This window comes from Scleropages formosus, chromosome 9 (assembly GCF_900964775.1).
Source record: "Scleropages formosus chromosome 9, fSclFor1.1, whole genome shotgun sequence".
NCBI classification, from domain to species: Eukaryota; Metazoa; Chordata; class Actinopteri; order Osteoglossiformes; family Osteoglossidae; genus Scleropages; species Scleropages formosus.
The window spans coordinates 18,925,066-18,945,482 of record NC_041814.1 but is presented as its reverse complement, the minus strand read 5'-3'; the positions used below and the strand labels follow the sequence as shown (position 1 = coordinate 18,945,482).

General features: G+C 40.2%; 1 protein-coding gene across 2 annotated transcripts in view; it reads right to left on the bottom strand.

Annotated features, from left to right (window-relative positions):
- dpyda (dihydropyrimidine dehydrogenase a) overlaps nucleotides 1-20,417 on the bottom strand; it is a 124,077-nt gene that overhangs the window by 43,658 nt on the left and 60,002 nt on the right. For both annotated transcript variants that reach the window (XR_001966205.2, XM_018754086.2), the window contains exons 13-14: nucleotides 18,140-18,355; nucleotides 3,551-3,715 (exon numbers count right to left, since the gene is read on the bottom strand). Coding sequence is in view for 1 of the 2 variants with exons in the window: in XM_018754086.2 (XP_018609602.2) it covers nucleotides 3,551-3,715; nucleotides 18,140-18,355 (381 nt within the window). In the remaining variant the exon portion in view is untranslated. The remainder of the gene's footprint in view (nucleotides 1-3,550; nucleotides 3,716-18,139; nucleotides 18,356-20,417) is intronic.

Genomic DNA, 20,417 nt, shown 5'->3' with positions numbered 1-20,417 from the left:
TCCCATACAGGGTCGCGGGGAGCCGGAGCCTAACCTGGCAACTCAGGGCACAAGGCTGGAGGGGGAGGGGACACACCCAGGACGGGATGCCAGTCCATCGCAAAGCACCCCAAGCGGGACTCGAACCCCAGACCCACCGGAGAGCAAGACCAGGTCCAACCCACTGCACCACCGCGCCCCCCTAACCGGACATATAACTGACTCTATGTGTGTCTGACTATATAAAAATATGTGTCCTACAATATAACACCATCTCGTGATGCCGCACTCCAAGCTGGAAGTCAAATTCCTCCTGTCGAAGGTGCTTACTGAGTTCTTGAGTACTTTAAAAGACTTTGAGTTAGAATTGATGGACTAACTTCATAGTTAATTAGGCCTTCACTTCACAAATTCTTAGTGAGAATAAAAGCGGTTATTTGCAAGCGTAAAGAAATATTTCTGGATTTAAGGGAACTTTTCAAGTTGAGACAACAATAGTAGGATCATTTCATTCAGAACCTTAATGGCTGCAAGACACATGTTGAAGGGCCCTAGCTGCCAATACATCTTTAGCATTGAAATGATAATGTCCTTGATGTTTCCTTCCAGCAACAACAGAACCAGAACACACCAAAGAGAAAGTGTATATATTGTCATCATCAGACACTGAGCACGACTGAGCTTCCAATCCCTGCCCATAAAAAGGAAACCGATTAAAGGGTAGATAATAAAACTGGAGGTTTTGCCTTTAACAAGGATTTTTAATCAGAAGTGGCATTCATCTTTCCTGTTTTAAGTTTTCTAGAACAAACCCACTGAAAATCATCTGGTGATGCAACAGTAAAAATAAATCAAGCCAATAAAAACACTGAATAATGTATACAAATTAATTAAAACTAAACAGACATAGCAGTGCAAAGTGGAGATGCTGAACCATGTCATCAATGTGCTAGGTATGAATTTCAGTATTTTTCTTCATGTAGGTTTAGATCTACCATAGAATTAATCGCAGCACACTAAATCAGTAAGGTGCTATTGTGCATATGCTGAGCATGCTGCACATGTGTGCAATTACACACACACACATTTTCAGAACCACTTGTCCCATACGGGGTCACGGGGAACCGGAGCCTACCCGGCAACACAGGGCGTAAGGCCAGAGGGGGGAGGGGACACACCCAGGACGGGACGCCAGTCCGTCGCAAGGCACCCCAAGCAGGACTCGAACCCCAGACCCACCGAAGAGCAGGACTGCGGTCCAACCCACTGCACCACCACACCCCCTCTGTGTGCAATTACAGTATCAGTAAAGCAAAATAAACACGGTTCTTGTAACTTTAAAGAACCCTGTATTTTACAACACCTGAATAGCAAAGATGACAATGATTCAAAACAGAAAAATGGCAGAACAGGGAAAATCACTGCCAGCTCTGTCCCCTTAAAATTTAAAAGGGTCATTTACATGGAATTGAAAACCAAAAGACTGAAAGTAACTGCAATATATCAGTATTCTGTCGGCGTTTACATATATTCTACCACTGTTAAGTTGCACAGATTCCGAATAGCCCAAATGGTGCTACCAGAGAGTGCCATCTGTCACCGCACGCAGAGCGTCCATCTGTGTGCTTCTAGGTTTACCCAAGTTCAGATGTACACTGTGTGACGTGGCATTCCTGTGACCATGGACTAAAAACAGCAATTAAGAGGATGACAATCATGACGATGACAATGGAAATGACAATTAGCACGTCAAAATGAGCAAAAGAGAATTTAAAAAAAAAAAAAAAAAAAAAAATTAAAATCCACACTCCCAGATGGTTGGATATGGTAACACATCAAGCACGTTTTCTTTCACTGTCTGAATTGCCCAAAAGCTAGTTTTACAAAGCCAGTCAGCAGCTGGGCCTATTTGGCTGATCTAATCTTTCGGCGCTGTTCTACCTTACCTTGTCAACATTATTTTTGATTATTTAATTACTTAACACTAACACTGCCTCTACTGTTTCCTTTATGGTTGCAGAGGATCAAATTAGTCGGTACATTTAAATAACACGGAATCTAAACTCTTGATTTGGGGCAACCTCTCACGTCATTCATGGGTGAATAAACTCAAGAACGTGAGACCAAGTCAACCACTTCGGTATAAAAGCGCTGATTCGGTAAGAGAGCTGACGTTTGGGGATCCATTCCCCTCCAGCTGCGAAACGTCATGTTTGTAAGACGTCAACCAGCTGATAAGCGTCAATCATCACAGATAGATCAGTATTAAAAATTCAACATCGCATACGCTATCTGCAGGTAAGTAAAGAAATCAATAAAACGCAAGGCTAAACAGCAAGCTGAAATGACACTTGCAATATGCGTCTAAGACATAATAATTGCTGTATTTCTGTGGGCAAAAGCAAAAGCGGCCTCTGGCCTCGCAGGTTTCATGTGTAGTCGCGTTTGAAATGATCTTGTCTTTGTGTCCCGGTAGGTGCCGCGGAGGGGGGGGGGGGGGGGGGGGGGGCGCCGCGAGGGGGGCTTCGAACGACACGGGGCACGCTGACCCTGCTCGTGCCACGCGGCAACAAAACGAAGCGAGGACCGCCTGGCCCAGCGTCACGCTATTTTTGAGCTCAAAGGAAATAGGCCGAAGAACGGCTCGCTCACACACCGATTCGAGAACTGTATGTGCTATTAAAGTTCAATCTGTGTCTCAGTGCACCGTTCTGCTGCATTCCAGCTATGACAATCACTGTTGGTTGTTTTTTTTCCCCCCTTTGTTTCTGCGCAAATACTGGAAATCATTGTTATTAATGCTTTCGGTGACTGGTGCCAGGCCCTATCATAGGGTTAGGTGCATAAATGAGAGGAATGAGAAACACAGAGAACTTTTTTTTTTTTACTGAAGCTAGAATAGCACTTTTATAAAAAAAAGAAAAAACTGTTTGTTTTGGCTTATACACAAATCGTAAATTGATATGGATTGAGGAAACTGAATTTTGGGATTATTGTATTAAAATAATTACACACACACACACACACACACACACACACACACACACACACATTTTCTGAACCGCTTGTCCCATTTGGGGTCGCGGGGAGCCGGAGCCTAACCCGGCAACACAGGGCGTAAGGCCGGAGGGGGAGGGGACACACACAGGACGGGACGCCACTCTGTCGCAAGGCACCCCAAGCGGGACTCGAACCCCAGACCCACCGGAGAGCAGGACCCGGTCCAACCCACTGTGCCACTGCACCCCCCACAGGTGAATCACTGAAGGTAAATTCATGTAATGCATCTAGCTTTGCAAGTCATACACTTGTTCTTTAGAAGAAAAGGGCTGCTTCTTTTGAAAGGCTTTGTGCTTTTTGTTTTGCGGTTGTCCGTCGGCACCCTCAATGTCAACACCTTACTTCTGGCACAGATTTTTCAGTCGAAAAAAAAACATGATGTTACCAGATTTCATCACACAAAATTTGGGTTTTTTTTTCGCTCAGCAAAAATGCGAACCGAGAGGCAGCGGGTTAACAGGCTGCTGAAGTCTCCCAATCGAGACACGGCTGGTGCAACAGAATGACTTACATTATTAGGGAAGTCAGCTTTGAGCTCTGCCACACTCTGGCACCAGTACGCAGCCGTCTTCTCGCTGATGAGCTCGATGTTGAGGAAGGAACCTTGGCCCGGCCCAAACACTTCACCCGAAGTGGTCCCGCGGATGATCCTCGGAGATACGTTGATGACCAAATCCTGCAAAATACGAACCTTGGTTCGAATTGGGACTCGTCCGTTCAGCGGCGTTAACCAAGTGTTGAACCCATTCTTTTTAACACAAATCTCCAAGTCATTGTACTGAACGTATCTAATTATGCGCACCTAGTGTGTCTAAAAGCAGACCGCACAAATGGCTCTGCTGCCGTGGTTATTAAACGAAGATCTCAGCAGAGGTAATGGAAGCCTCTAACCGGGCATATGTTCTTAGTTCATTATTTATCTGAAAAACAATGTAAAAAGACTATAATGGTTATATTTCACTCCAATACATGGCATAAACTCAATAACGCACTGGAGCTGAACCGAGTTCATGCTTAATCACATACAGTTGCGAGTCATTTGAAATATAATCACAGAGAAGAAAGAGGAAAAAAAAAAAAAGACAAACTGCTCAAAAGGAAATGATGATGAAAATGGTATTCAAATTTTATAGTCAATGAAATATTCTTCTGCTCCTTCCGTAGCATAAGGCTTTTAGTCGCTGAATGAGAATCTCTTCACCTGAGAAAACAGGGGTTTCTCGCACCCACCGATGTTTCATTCTGTGATGGATCGCTCCCCTGGTACCGAAAACATACATCACACATCAGTGGCTGGCGAACGTTTTCTCAATGGAAATGCCGCCAAACGGCTGCGGCGTCCGACGCCAATTAGATTCTTGTGAAGTGTAACAGTTTTGAAGCCTCTCACTGCAGCTGTGATCAGTCTACTGTGCACACACAACATAAACAGTACAGGCAGCTGCCAGAGAGCCTGGGATAGCACACCGAACAACCCGCTAATGCCATTGGCACAGCGCACAGCCACAAAGAGAAAAAAATAGGGTCATTTGTTCAAAAAAAAAATAAAAATAAAAATCTGGACACCTATTTACGTATATTTATTTAAAAAGAAGAAAAAAAAAGTTGTAATTGAGCAGCACATAACTACAGCATTTTTACTTAATTCTACAGTGTAGATCTAATGCTTTGCAGGATATTGATGTGATAAAAGTAAACGTCCTTTTTCCCAGTAGTACAATACAAAAAAAAAAATTAATGAGGATAAAAAAAAAAAAACTTGCAGTTAAAACTAACAAAGCAGTCTTTACACTTTCAACAAGATCATAAGTAAAGATATACCGATAACATAAAACCGTGGTCCATTAGTATATAGCAATTACAGAAAATCTACATATTTTAATCAGAAACTATGGCGCACAAAACAATTAAGATAATGGCACACTAACTTTATTTCATAACATTTGGACATTCTTTAGACACACACAAAAAAAACTTAATTAGCAATAATTACACCTTATTTGCATGTTTCATAAATCAGACCATAGTGACAATACAAGCCTACTGTATGTATGTTTTTATCTGCCAAATGTTGTTAAAAAAAAAAAAAATAGAGGTTCACACAAAGAATATTCAGTGTGGCATTAGAGACCATTGTCACAACTAATACTTTGACTTTAAACTCACAACAGAATGAACCGTGATTTTGCAGTGTTGTAAAAACACAATGAACAGTAGATACAACTAATAAGGCTTCAAGCAATTATGGCCACGTGGCAAAACATCATACAAGGGTTGAGTCTTGACAGCATTTTCCCTCTGAGTGTGGGGTAGGGTGGGCAGTTATGCTATGGCACCTCTGTATCTATCTGCCGTCTGGCCTTTTACGTGTCCCCCAAGCTTACCTACATTTTATGGGAGAAAGGGATTTCTCCTGCTGTACCCCTAAAACCACTTCAAGAAACTGCTTTTAAAGCCACCATACAAAATATAGTTTGTTAATACTGTTATTAGATGAACTACCTTACAAGGTTTTGTTTCAGTAATAATAATGTACCCACCAGATAAAAGATAACAGAGAGGAAAAACACCTTCCTCCCCTTATACTTCATTAAAGAACTGTTAAAAATCATAATTAATTTATATTTAGCTGACACCGTTGGCTAAAGTAGCTTACAATTCTACACACGCAACTTTACAATGGTCCACCCATTTACACAGCAAGTTGTTCTTACTGTATCAATTCAGGGTAAGTACCTTGGTTAAGGATACAGTTAAGAAAAGGCTTGTGAAACTACGTCTACTAAGCAACATTGAATAATTCTCATGAAGTCATTATTGAATAGAGAATTCCAAAACTGAGATTTTAGACTGGTATACAGTAGGTTTTTAAATATACTATTTCGATTGTTGCTTTATTTCTTATTTATTGTATGTTATGGTATGTGTTGTTTTATGTGAGTCCAATGTTGCGCACTGGCTGTGTCATGGTTGTCCAAGACAAATTTCCCAGAAATGGGACAATAAAGAATATTCTATTCTATTCTGTTCTACTCTAAGTTAATAATTTGTTCCAATGCAACTTTTTACAGAGCAAATAAATTGTTACATAAAAACCCGAAAAAAACATTCAAACACAGCTCTTTAATGTTATTTTCCAGTGTCTTCTATTAAGTACCAGTAAACCACAGGCAGTTAAACTGCTGCGCAGCCGAACGCTCCTCGACTTGTTGGCCGTAATGAACAAGCAAGTCATCCTGCCAGGTCCTCTCTGTAACGTTGACTCCTGCCCTGAACTTATGTGTAGGACACTTGTCATTAAGGCTTCAATTTTCTCGTTTTTTTTTTTTTTTTTTTTTTTAAAAACTTTGCCACATCATCTCGGAAGATCATGTGATTCCGAACCTGGAGTCTTATAGAATGAGTGGGCTATCTGATTAGACGCGTGCATGGCTAATGATGACATACACGGAAAAAAAACACTGAAAAACTAATTACCACTCTTGCTCTCGCTCTCTCTCTCTCTCTCTCTCTCTCTCTCTCTCCCTCTCTCACTCGCTCACAGAGATCAGGAGTCACCATCTGATAAACTTGTCCATAATTAAAAGTAAAACACCAGAACACCAGCTAATTAATAAGTGAATTTAAAATTCTCGCTTTACTTTTCCCAAACCTGCTACTAGACTAATTGGCATACGGCCGTTTTTTTTCCTACATGCCTGTTTTTATACCATGTAACAAGCAATTTTGTAGAACACAAAATGAATAAAAATTAGATTACCACAACTGGGTCAACCCCCCCAACCACTCCCCCCAGTCAGATTCTGGCAAATACTGTGCAGATGCTACAATTTATTTCTGAATCCACCCAGATTTGCTTTCATCGCATCTGGGGGTTTGCATTTAAACAGTCTCACACACTCACACTCGCGGTACTTTCAGGCACATTTTTATTAAAGTAACTCCCGTAACGTTATTTATTAATATACGTATTCATTCGGCACATCTACGCTATTTACATCTTTTATACTATTATGCTACGCGTAAATATTTAACTGCAAATGCTCCTACGAAAACAACAGGTGTTCACCATGGCGGGAAAACACTTTTCTTACTGGTTCTTAGAGCTGGACCAACGTCATTAGCAAGCACCTCTCACAGGAAACCCTTTAAATAAGTTATACGAACACCTTGCGAGACTCCCCCGCCCCCACTTTTCTTGAATGACGATTCGGAACGCAGTCCGGAACGGTGAATGAAGACATAGCTTGTTTTTAATAGAAGTGCAGTGCCCTCCAGTAAAACCACAGAGGAGAATTGAAACAGGCATTCCAGGGGCTCGGGGGCAATGCTGCAAGACTGTATTTAATGAAGCTGTGACCCAGGAACATTTAGCTTTTGGCGTTATTTATTATCAGGACATTCTGGAACAAGAGATTTAATATTAACCAACTGGAAAGTGTGAAAGCGCCTGAAGGAAGAGAAATGGCACATTACAAAAACAGAGGTGGCGCATACAGTAGCAGGAGATAAGGTTTACATTCCCCCGCCCCCCCCCCCTCTCTCTTTTTGTACTATGCATCCCAAGTAAATTGGATTCAGGAAAATTTATCTTTGTAGACATGCGCCTCATAGAAGGCCGCATATCTACGCACATCAGCATCTTTGAGCATTTTTAAGGACAGAAATGTTCTTGGAAAGCAGAAGACTGACCGAAACGCTCGCAGCGCAGATAAAGCATTTTTAACCCTTACAAAGTCCCATGTTGCAAACCCTCCCAATCCTTTTCGGCGTAATGCCTATATAACGAAAAGTAGACGGGTCGCAACAATATCCCTCTGTAACCTGTTGAAGAGTAATCTGGCTCCGCGCCTTTCACGCGTGCTAAGATTTGCTAGCCGCTACTTGTTGTATGTTTTTAAGCTAACCGGGTTTATCATGTCAGCGCAGGCTCCTAATCCCCGTACCCAGCAAACAGCCATTTAAAACGGCAAGAGAAGATAAATAGTAATCAAATGTTGTGCGCTGCACAATGCCACCTAGAGAAGCCATTTATGATTGGTCGAATTTTAAGTCTTGTTTGTACGAAAGTAATTGTTTCATAGCAGTTACAAGGCCATTTGCTTCATTGACCTTATCATGACAAATCCTTATTCAAATTTGACAATACTTGGAATTCCACTGAAAGGCTGCTATTTTTAGTCTGACACAGAAAATCATTCAACTACAATTATCTCGGAGACTTTAACTGTCATTATCTTGGGAGCTGAGGTTAATGGCGATGAATTTAAAGTGATTTTTTTTTTTCTTCTCCTCCTCCTCCTCCTCCTCCTCCTCCTCTCTAGCATGGGCAGATTAAACTGTTAAAAAACGCTTTGTTGCCCTCAGGAAATCCCCTTGTTTCTTATGCAGCTGGCCCAGCTACCCCCGTGTCTGTCTTGGTGGCAAGGTCAAGTATGGCACATGCAGATGATGACAAGATAATCCTACACGTAAAACCCGGGATACCAATAGTGCCGCATCAAAAATTGTGCTAGTCTAAGGCAGATGCACAGCGCTACCCTCATCAGGCCCTGACTGAAACCCTTCACTTAATTCACTCACAGGGAGGAATGCATGTGGAAAATTAGGCATTCTTTTTATTTTATTTTATTTCATTTTATTCCATTTCTGTTTTGCCATTAAAGATAATACGTTTATAAGGGAATATTTCACGAGGTGCACTGAAACCAATTGCACATATTTTTATTATGGTAAAAGATTCAGGACACTGAAGTTAATTGCAGTATTTCATTTTTTATAAACGCTTTCATGTGAGTTACTGTGTGCATTAAGAAGCAAATCATGCATGCTCACAATCTTGCATCGCTTTTAAATAGTTGCTGCAGGCTGAGCTCTTTCCATTTTTCCGTTCAATCAAAAAATAACACTCTGGAGGTAGATGGGCATGTCTCAGTCATTACTGAAGCTATTCGCCTTCTACCGCCAGCTTTACAACCTGCACATATCAGGTAGATTGCTTCTCCTGCATTACATTTCAAAGTACTCTTATGCTAACACAAATATTCTTGTATACTCACAGATATGTTTAAAGGCAGTGGGCAGTGTTGCTTGTAACTATCATTTCTCCACATGTCTCTAAGCTATGAACCATTTCAAACTGAGAACTAAGTGCACTAAATGTGTCATCTCTGTTTTCCTCCATCTTCTCGAAAGGTAAAAAAGCACAAGTACTCATTACTGCATACCTTGACCCCATATTAGTATCCTGTAATATTGTTTATTGAGTATAATATTGCACAAGCGCTAACGGCGAGGCCATGTGCTTCTTATGCATTAGCTGGGATACGTTTTTTTCTTTTTTTTTTTTTTTATAACAGAGAGCCACCTATATTGTGAGCACAACATACCGACATTATTCAGAGTTGTCAGATCTTCTAATGCATGCTTTCTATAAGGAATATCATGCGCAGCCAAGTACTACAAGTGAAAACAATACAAAGATATAAATGGAAGAAGCTGATGGGAGTGTCAATGAGAAGGCTCATGCAGTGTTGCACTGGCAATAAAGCACATCTGCAAGTATAAATGAAACTCTCAGCCCTCTGGTGCCTGGCAACTAGTCCGGTTAGGAGGAAATCTTGAGGTACCATAATTGCACTGAGTAGCCCAAGACGAGGCATTAATCATTACAAATAGCCATGACAGGAAAATCAAAGAACGGCTGTGTTAGTTCTCCTATGCGGCCGGGGACGTCCAGAGCAATGCTTCTGAAACGTCTTAAAAAGGTGCTGTTGCAGCTCAGGCCTCCCGAAGATCATTCATCTTTGTCCTTAAAGTGCAGCTCCAACACTTGGCAACTGCTACTCGCCATTTATTGCTTAAATCACAGGTCACATTTTTGATGGGGTTGAGGCTATGATCAGCTGCACGGACAGCGACGTCACACTGACACGGCTGTTGATAAATGCGGGGGAAAGGTTTTGTCAGCATGCAGGGCTTTCTGCCGTTGCAAACACAGGAAGGCCTTTGACCTCGTCTGGAAATTGATTTAATGGGACTACATGACTTAATGATGAAACCGCAACCTACTGTTTTATTCAACTGCTCCCTAAAGCCTGAACCCTCCATCCCCTTCTTCTTTCTGCTACACACACCTACTTTTACTTTAGTCACACCTGAATACCTTGATACAAACTGACAGTTATGATTTGACACCTGATCACAACTTTCAAACTTGTTGAATCCGAAAATTATTTCCAGGGTTTTTTAATTGTCTTCATCATTTCACATCCTTTCTTTTGAAATGTAAGATTATTTTGTTCTGTTTGGTAAACATGGAACTGATAGTACAAGAAAGCTAGATAACCGTAATTATAAAATTACGGTAGTTTTCTCATACAAAACAAGGTGTACAAAATGTTTAAAAGTCTAAAGGCTGAATGAGGCACAAATTAAAACTGATAACATCACACCGCATTTAAGTTTGACAGAGCTATAAAATTATAAATATTTAAAATTCCCATTTCTATAAAACACACAAGTAAATAAATGAACAACTATAGGCTCATATTTCTAAGCAATTCTTTTTTCTTTTTTACCTCTTTAAATCTGTCTCTACTGGAAATTGAATGCGCTCTGCATAAAATGTATGTACCAGGATATATCGGTGGATTTACCTTGACTGATGCTAGTGCAGACTTCTGAAAAAGATAACCTGAGCTCCCTTAATTCTTACTCCGTAGCTGTCAGTTACACCTTGCAACCTTTAATCCACAAACCATATCGAATGATCAAATCTGCACCCAAGAAGCTGGCTTGATAAATCAGTTGACAACTCCCTTTAACACTATCAAATCCTTCCCAAACACTGCATATCTTCATCTTTGATTTCAGTGGATCAAGAAAAGTTTGTTGTCTTTAGATTCACATCTCTTTTCTCAAGATATTTTAGCCTTGTTTCCAAGAATAACACATTTACCTGATGCTTTTCGCCAAAGCAACTTAGAGTGTTGGGGTTGCCATTATTTAACCATTTATACAGCTGAGCAATTTTACTGGAGCCATTTAGGGTAAGTACATTGCTCAAGGGTACTACAGCCACAGGTGAGGCTCAAACCTGCGATCTTTAGGTCCAAAGGCAGTAGCTCTAACCATTGCGCTACCAGCTGTCCTGTAAGAGATTTTTTTTTTTTTTTTTTTTTTTTTTTTTTTTTTTAACCACAGCTAAATCTTAAAATTGATACTGATAAACAGAAGCACAGAAATTTAGTTTTAGGAAAAAAAAGCAAAACACCTACTGAAATTGCTCCTATCCTAGTACAGTTGAGAAATTGCTATTTGATCTGTCACATGATTGATACTGTGCAAATTTCATATATTCTGTAAATACTGAAATAATGATACTCACAGTAACCATACAGTAATATACTGTATACAATACAGCTAAGAGACTTGGGACTTCTGCTCTTCAGACAAAACCATTAAACATGACAAATATAAATGTACTAATATTAAAATATTACTAAATATTTTCATCAACCGCTTTAAAGAACTTTGCAATTCTATGTTTTTGCCAAGCTGCTAGATTTAAGCTCCTTTGTGTTTTTGAACAGAACGCATTCCAGTCCTTTTGGTTTTTGAAAAATTCAAAAGCAGAATTTTTTTTACAGGACTTGCATTGTTTTCTGGAACTATTTTTAAGTTGTCAGTTTTGTTTATTCTTCCATTTGTTACCTGCAGGTTACAGAATTAAGAAACGACTTTTGACCAAAGCAAAGCAAAAACAATAAAATGATTTTACACCGTAATTTCTTGGTCCTTCTTTGATATCACAAATATGTTAATTTCCTGTAAACATGTAACAGAAGCAAATTAAGTTACAATAGCGAACTTTCATCTGATGGCACACTTTATTTTGACTAATTTGCTTGTTAAATAAACAAAACCAGTGGACCATGGCAGGTACTTAACATGCTAAATCAGTTAAGACTTTTCATAGATCACAGCGTACAGGTCATCTGGAAAATAAATACAGAATTTTCTTTAGCACAGAAAGAAAAAAAAAAAAAAAAAAAAAGTAAAATGATAGGCCCAGCATTCCAGCTTATACAATTAAATAATGTTTTAAAGCCTGTTATTAGTTTATTACAGATGACAGTAGGGCTACTGGGTTTCATGAAATTCTCCGATCTCAGTCAGGTAAAAATGCTCCGAGACTTAGAAACAAGCTGGCAATACACACAGTATGTAATGTTGCATATGTACAGCAGACCACTGATCTCATCCAAACTTGGCTGCACAGCTCTCCAAGCATCTGCACCCTCTGTTGTAGTAACTCATACAAGGGACACATCCAGTCCCATCTTTTTCAACCAGTGCTATACTGTCATTGGCCAAATAATCTTTTCATCTCCAGCCTTTTTATATCTGACTGATTTAATGTAATTTCTTGTCCTTCTCCTCTTTCATTCTTTCTGGATGGTGGACCACAGTTCAAACAGTGATTGTCTCTCTTCTATGCACTTACTTTCTCTATTGATTGCTTGACAGGCTATAGCTAACAGATCTCCCTTTCATGGGTCATGCCTCCATATTGTCAGGCCATCATTTTTCACTGATATTACTGCATTGATATTGAGGGCTTCTTATGTGGCATTGTGCTTCTTAATGTACAAAGTATTCATTGTACATGGGTGGCCAAAGCACCAATTGACTTTGTTCTTTTTCTACTACATGTTCATATCCCTCTACTTAGTAGACCACCTCCATTTAGAAACTCAGAATATCAAACTCTCTCTGACATCAGCTTGCTGGATTTGGCAAATGGCAGAATGAATCTGAGTCTCTGTGCCATATGATCAATGTCAGCGTGATCCCCACCGTTCAGTGATTTCAGTGACCTCCTGGAGCTCAGATGAAGTACCAAGTATTAAGAGAGTAATGTGGTCTCAGGGTATATTTCCAGCTTTATCTCAGTCCTGAATATACTGAAGTATATATGCATAATGAACATATACATAATTTATCAATAAACTTTTCAATACATATTTCACATATTAATAGATGTGCTGATGCTTTCAAAGAGAAAATAATATTTCTTTTTAATATTACTCAGCAGAGCAACTTGTAAAATTTCTCCTATCATGTTTCATTAACTCAAAGATTTCAGACTGAGTAGCTATATGTATCCTAGAATTAAACTCATATTTTCTTCCTTGTGGAGAGTGAAGCTATATATGGAATTTCAGAATTTTATTATTATTGTGCAAAAGTTTATAAAAAAGCTTTGAATCTATAATGCATCCAGTGGGATCAAATAGGAATAGATAAGTAATGCCTTCTGTAGAAGGGGTATAGGTAGGGTGAATTTAAGATGACAGAAAATATTTTAGTTCTGAATGAAAAAGAATTTTTTGAGAAATATTATTTTCTAAAACTAAGGTAGACTTGTACAGCTATCCTGGGTGACTATAACGAAAATATTTCACGAATGAAATTTCTCTTGAATTAACTGCACTAATAATGTCAAGGAGCACCATATGTGACAGTCCATGAACTGGCTCTCCAACCACTGTACGCTACACTCTCAAGCTATAAACAGTCGATGCTAACCATAAATGATGCCCATCACCAATAGCGGTGTGGCTCCATTCTAAAGTGAAGTCATTTCAGCATAAGTGAGGGCATAGAGGCTGCAACAGACACCGTCCAGACACATCGAGGGCTCTGCTAGTTGCACAATAAGTTAAGAAATTGGAATAAAGCAACCTGATAACCTCATGGGGTTTCAAGCAGTTTTGGAGTTAGAGACTCAGACTTGTAGGTGGCTGGTTTAAGTTTGACCTGGAGCCATTATTTTCCCAACCAACCAACCAACCAACTAACCGTTGTCAACGACCGCCTGTACCAAACAGGGTCGCGGCAAACCGGAGCCTTACCCGGCAACACAAGGTGCAAGGGAGAGGACACACCCAGGATGGGACGCCAGTCCGCCGCAAGGCACCCCAAGCAGGGCTCGAACCAAAGACCTGCCACACAGCATGCACTGGCCAAGCACCACCCCCAGCCTTGATTTAGTACAACAGGACTGGACCCTTAGGATAAATTTGTCCAGGAAAATATGCAGGATAGAAGTGAAATTTAATTTGTCCAACACAGGTGCAGCAGCTAGCAGTAATGCGTCAATTGTCCTGGGCTATGGTTCAGATGTGGGTGCGAAGGCAGCTCACTACATGCGGTGCTTGCAAGTTCCGTTCGTGTTCGTGTGGCTTTCCTCCGGGTACTCAAGTTTCACCTCGCAGTCCTAGGACGTGTGTTTCAGGTGAATCGGTGACTATAAATTGCACTTAGCGTGTCAATAGGACTGTAGCAGCATCCTGTCTGCAGTGTACCTTGCCTCACTCCGTACGCTTAGAAGAGGTTCTGGACCACCGTGACCCTGCGCTGGAAGCCTTGCACTTGCACTGCAAGTGGTTTCTGAAAAAGGAAAGCTGTAATTCATTTCGGACATAACTATCAAAGACGAGTTGAAACAACGGCACTGCAAACTGCAAATCCGCTGTACAAACAGGGAAAAAAATGATGAAGCCGGTCATTTTGCTCGTTTATGACTGGTGTCCGAGGGAGCCTCCTGTACACACATGACACGTTCTTTGTTTGCGACACATCCCGAAACTGTCACACTCTGTCTGGCGACTTCCTCGTGTCATGTTCTCTGCCAGTCAGTGCCGGCTTGCCAATTACACAAGCTGCTTTGCCGGCACCCAGCGAAAATTCCACAGGACCGCTGTGCAAGCTTACCCTAATTAACCATCGGCTTAATTAGACAATTTACTGTTTAATTAGGAGGCAATTAGTCAACACCTCTCAGATCCCACTGACTGCTTTGACAGCCCTGTTTTCTTCATGGATTTGGGAGTTGAAAAATATCACCTGTAATGATATTTGTTAAATTTCAAAGTGTAAAAGCAGCTGTTAAACACAGCGAATAATTATTAAACATGCAGCACGCCTGGAGAACGGCGAAGGTTCCTTAAAGGTGAGGCTTTACGATGCAAAAACCATTCCACGAGGAACTGCTGCCGTGCTGTTATAAGTAATGATCGGTTCCCAATGCCTTAGCGAATCACATTTGAACATGCAAAGTTCTCAGTTAAGCAAGTTTAACGTCACCTTTTCTGAAACTCCATCCTTGAGAGATGATGTTGCAGTTTGTGATATCTGAAGCTGGCAACCAATGAAGCTGTACAGCAGGGTACTCAACCCTTCCTCCCACGGGACCCAGGAGATGCAGGCAATTGTTGAAACCGATGTCCTCGTTAATTTCGCCAGTTTATCTTCAAAGACAAGTTTCAAATTGCAAAAAAATAAACCAGAGACGTGTTCTCGAGAACAAGGCACAGCCGGTGTTTTACCGAAGGAGAAGTTCAGAGGGGGCAGTATAAAAATATTTGGCATCAAATCCCCGTTAGTGCTATTGGTGTCTGTTATTCGACGCCTGCTCCGATTGCTTCCGCCACCTACAGAAAAACTGTGATCCTGTACCATTTAAACCTCACATCACACTGGTAATGCAAAGCTTATTATAATACATTACTGTGGAGAGAATGGCTTTAAAGTATGCAGCTTTATATATGCACTATAATTTTCGTGAGCAACATCAACCACAGCACACTGTAATTTACTGGAGATTACCTCATTGAACAATACGAACGGTGTCAGAAGTAGATGGCCTGTTACCATTGTCATCTTTAGCTCCTCACTCCATGAAGCTGTGATACCATTAATCACAGTAGCATTCGCAGTCTTGCACTGTCTTGCCCTCTCAATACTTCCTTGGAAAGTGCATGCTGTGAGAAAAGTTACACGAGGCAACGTTTCCTGCGGAAAAGTTCACAGAATTTCAGAGAATCTCGTTGGGGACGTGTGGGGGTATTTCTGCCAACATTTTCAGCACATGAAATAGTAGAGATGAAACCCACACTACCAGAAGCATTAAAAGCACGCAGAGATGCAGTACTGTACATGTTACAAGTAGCTAGATTAGGCAGTAATGTAGTAAACACGTCCTCGGTAAGATGACACCTTAAAGGTACCTCTGAACACTTTGCCGCAAGTCAGCAAAAGATGAATGATGGAGGAAAACAATCTGGCCAACGTTTCGATATCTTATGTACTGTTTTTATATCGGTTGACCTGTCAAGGGCCGGTTCTACCGAGACAGGTATCTAAGAAGGATAACTACTGAGCACTTCTGGGCTAAATTCTCATTGCCTTAAATTGGATATTAAGAATTACAGGTGTAATCTCCGAAACCTGGACTCCCTTATTGTGAGCTACAGCATCTCTGTAGGTAGCGGCATGGTCCAGTGATTTATCTCACTCTGATCAGTTAAAGGGCTAATTGGGCCCCTGTGGTCTATCCATCAAATACGGGCTGCCTCTCCAGCCTCCACATGCCACAGTAAAATAGATCTTTAGGGCTTATAATTAACCGGGGATGGTCTAAATGTATCAATCAGAGATGCAGCTTTCCAATATTTTGGTGTGATGTGAGTGGAAATGCAACACACTTTTTTCCTGGGCTGGACAGAAGGGAATGGGGGGGGGGATCATATTTACATATGCGACACCGTCCATTCATTCTAATTAATAATGATATTTCTAGCATGTTCAAGCTTTGAGATGTCTGTCCCAGCTAAAAGCTAATGAGGCATTCTGTGCACACTCCCCTCTGCCGCCTCTTGGTACATCTTGAATACTATCAATGCCACACTATGGTAATGCAACGATAGGAGAGCAATACCAAGGAGCAGGATATTAAAAAAGAAGTCCCTCATGTTTAAGTTTAATGATTCACAGTGCCGCCTATTCATTCATATTGACATTAAGAACTTCTTTATCTCTCTCCCCAAAGAAAGCACAATGCAATCTTTCACACAGAGCACACAATAAAGAATAATGCAACTTCTGTTTACTGAGATATCAGCTGGTATTTCGCTGCATGCTGACAGCCAATAGATGCAACAGTATATTAGACCTCAATCTGGCATCTACAAATGTCAAGAGTAAAGGGAAGGTAGGTGGGGGCGGGGAGTGGGCAGCATGCTAGATGCAATATTCATAAAAAGAAACAAAGTTCACATAAACATATTTGAGACGAAATCAGTACAATATTTAGCTGTCAATCTTGGTGCTCCACCTGGGAGCAACGATGCCACTCAGATGGGATAATACAATTTAAAGCGGTTGTTCACACATGTTATTAATTCTCATTGCACTCTTCAGGTAAGGCAGAAAAGGTAACTTGCGCTTAATCAAAACTACACTCTGAAATGTTAATATCCCGCAGGCTACCATTCTTTCTCCCTTCAGTTTTTTTGCTTGCATCTTTAGACACATTCTAATGTGAAACATAAATTCTGAAAGCCAATAATCATGTTTAATTTTAGCCTGTTTCTTCCGAGTACTACTGTAATGAAAACAAGAAAACTATATTTCGCTTTAAATTAGCACTGCTAATTAAATGTATATCATGTATGTTTGAATAAGTTCCGCTGCTACTGAATGCCAACACAAATTTGCTTGGTTAAACATTAACCAGATCACTGGCTCACAATGAGACAAACAGCAGCAGCGTATGTCGAACTACAGGGAGGCAGTTAATTAAACACAAATGTAAAGAACGGGTACTAGTGAAAAGCAGGGATAACTCCGAGGCTGAATTAAGCCTTGAGTCTTTGGGAGGTTCTGAGGATTACAGCGGGTCACATATCACACAAATGACGCACAGCACCATAGCTAAACACGTCTTGGGGCGAATTCCATTTTAGACTCTTATAATGTAGAAATCCACTGCAAAAACTCTATATCACGCCCGTGACCGTTGTTTGCAACACCGACCAAAAAAAGTAGTGAGTTAAAGCACATTTTCAGACATAACAATATTAGGATACCCAACCCTTGTACAATATAGAGCAACCTGTTATTTCCAAGTCAATCTTAGGACTATGGAGCCTTCTTCCAAAAATAACATGGGGAGACCATTACACATACGGAACATGCAGTAAGTGTAAGCTCTTCTTATAGCACCAAACAGGTAGGCTTTCTGCTGTTTTACCTTGTCCAAGGCGAAGGTCTTGGTGAGCGCGAAGGCCCAGCCTTGCTGGAAGCCCCTGCGGATCATGGCGGCACTCGTTGTGGGAGGGGCGCTGGCCAGTCCAAAGGGGTTGGGGAACCGGATTCCGGCTACCTCCACACTGATGTCAACCGCGTCAATGGCTGTGTAGAAGAGGGGAAGACGGGGCTGGCTATCCACGGCCTGGCCGTAACACGCCTGAAAGGAAAGGCATACGCAAAATCTACATCAGTACTAGTTCATAATACTTTACACTTGCAAGGGCAAACACAGCTAAAGAAAATATAATGTATATTTTCTTGAACCTTAAGAGATTTTCTTATATGCATTATACTAGAACAAAATTTTTAAGAGAAAAAAATTAACAAAAATATACGTACATTTATACATTCACATTCATTAATTTTTTTATCCACAAAGCAGATGCTTTTCTCCAAAGCGACGTACATCTCGTAGAAAATACAATTTGCGGATTACCTTAGGAGAAAGACATAGCTGCAGATGTGTGACTCTTAAGTACAGTTAGTTTGTTTCTTTCACCACATGCACCGACATTCAGCTCCCGAGTAGCTACATAAAACTTTACCAGAATATCGCCGATTCCTAACCACCTTCCTAGTTTTTGCTTTTTTTTTGGAGATACTGTACATATAAACATTTAAGTTACATTGCAGGAGTGGCTCTGTAAAGGACTGCAAAGGACTGACTATTAAAATAATCAGTGATTAACGAAGCAAGGAATAGTCACATTTTATTTCATATAAACTGTAAAGGTGGTAGACTGATACTGTGTTTATAATGCAGGCATTAAAGTGAGCTTTCGAATAAAAGGTTACATATATAAATCCAATGTGGGGAGCAGATGCTGCTTTGACAAAGGTTAATTAAGGTGTAGCATATTAATCGCTGGAATGACAACAATTTGTAGAACAAAATAAAACTAATCTTACACACACAAACACACACACAAGGAAAGTCAAAAGGTATCTGCGATAATTGGCTTTTGACCGCATTTTTGAATATTGCGAAAACTTTTCGACTAACGGCAACGCGTACGTCTGCATAAAGACTCAGGCAAGTTTCTGAAAACATTTAATTGCACAAACAATAAAATTAGCACATAGCAATACCACTTTCTGCAAATTCATCAATGCCATTAACGTTTCAACGGCAAAAACTTTCAGTGATTTAAAAAGAACCATATGTACATATTTTACGGCTAATCTACAAATGAAAATTGAATCAATAACTTTTTCTATGCTCGTGTGGCTGTCGGAGCGATACGCAGCGCTATGAACTGTGTGTAAAGCGCTTTAAAATTTGTTTTGTAATCACTCGCCCACTTGCTACAGCTCTTGGGATAAAAACGCAAAAACAGTCATACACCAGTACTCACTTTAATTAGCAGAGCGTTTATCAAGAAGCTATAATTGCTTCTGTGGTGATGTCACTAAAGCATAATGAACAAGACTTTGGTGAGGGCACAGAAAGCAAAGATATAAGACAGCGGGAGATTATGGAGTAAGGACAAGCCATTGGTTGGTATATATGCACATTTCAATTACACAAATAAATAAATAAACTGGGCAAGTTTTTTTTTATTATCAACAGAGTGGATTAAAATGGTTGAGTGGTGCAACAGTATTATATAAACTATTACAAATTCCATCCGTTGGTGTAATGCACTTCTGCGTCATTTTTCTGAAATGTACGTGAGCTCGGAGGAAAGCGCCCGCTAAATGACTAAATGTTGAATATAAATATAAATTATGCTAAGAAAACCTATAATAAAAGATGTGTGATCTTAGCCTGAACCATTATTTTATGTGAAATGTTTTTGGTGTAAATGTAAATATAGTGGCCAGCCAGCAAACAGAACACCTTCTCAAAATATTCTCTGTCACTCATTGAAGCTCAGTAGTGTAATAACAGTATCCTGCAAATTGTGGAATTTTTTTTTCTTTTTTTTAAAAATGATCCCAGCAGAGATGTTCATATCATATTACTCAATAGAAAATTTCACCTGAATGTTCTACAGAAATGAAACTGCAACAAAAGTCATATTTCTCTTTGCAATTCAGCTTCTACACGGTATGTACCAGTGGACTAGCACATTACTAACTTAAAGCTTTGCGCTACCTATTTAACTGAGCACGGCATGCAAAAGAAAAAAAAAGAAAAAAAAAAAAAAAAGATTGGTGCCTAATATGTATGCAAAACCGTTTCCATAATTAATCAGTTTTTCAAAGCCTCCCTTGTT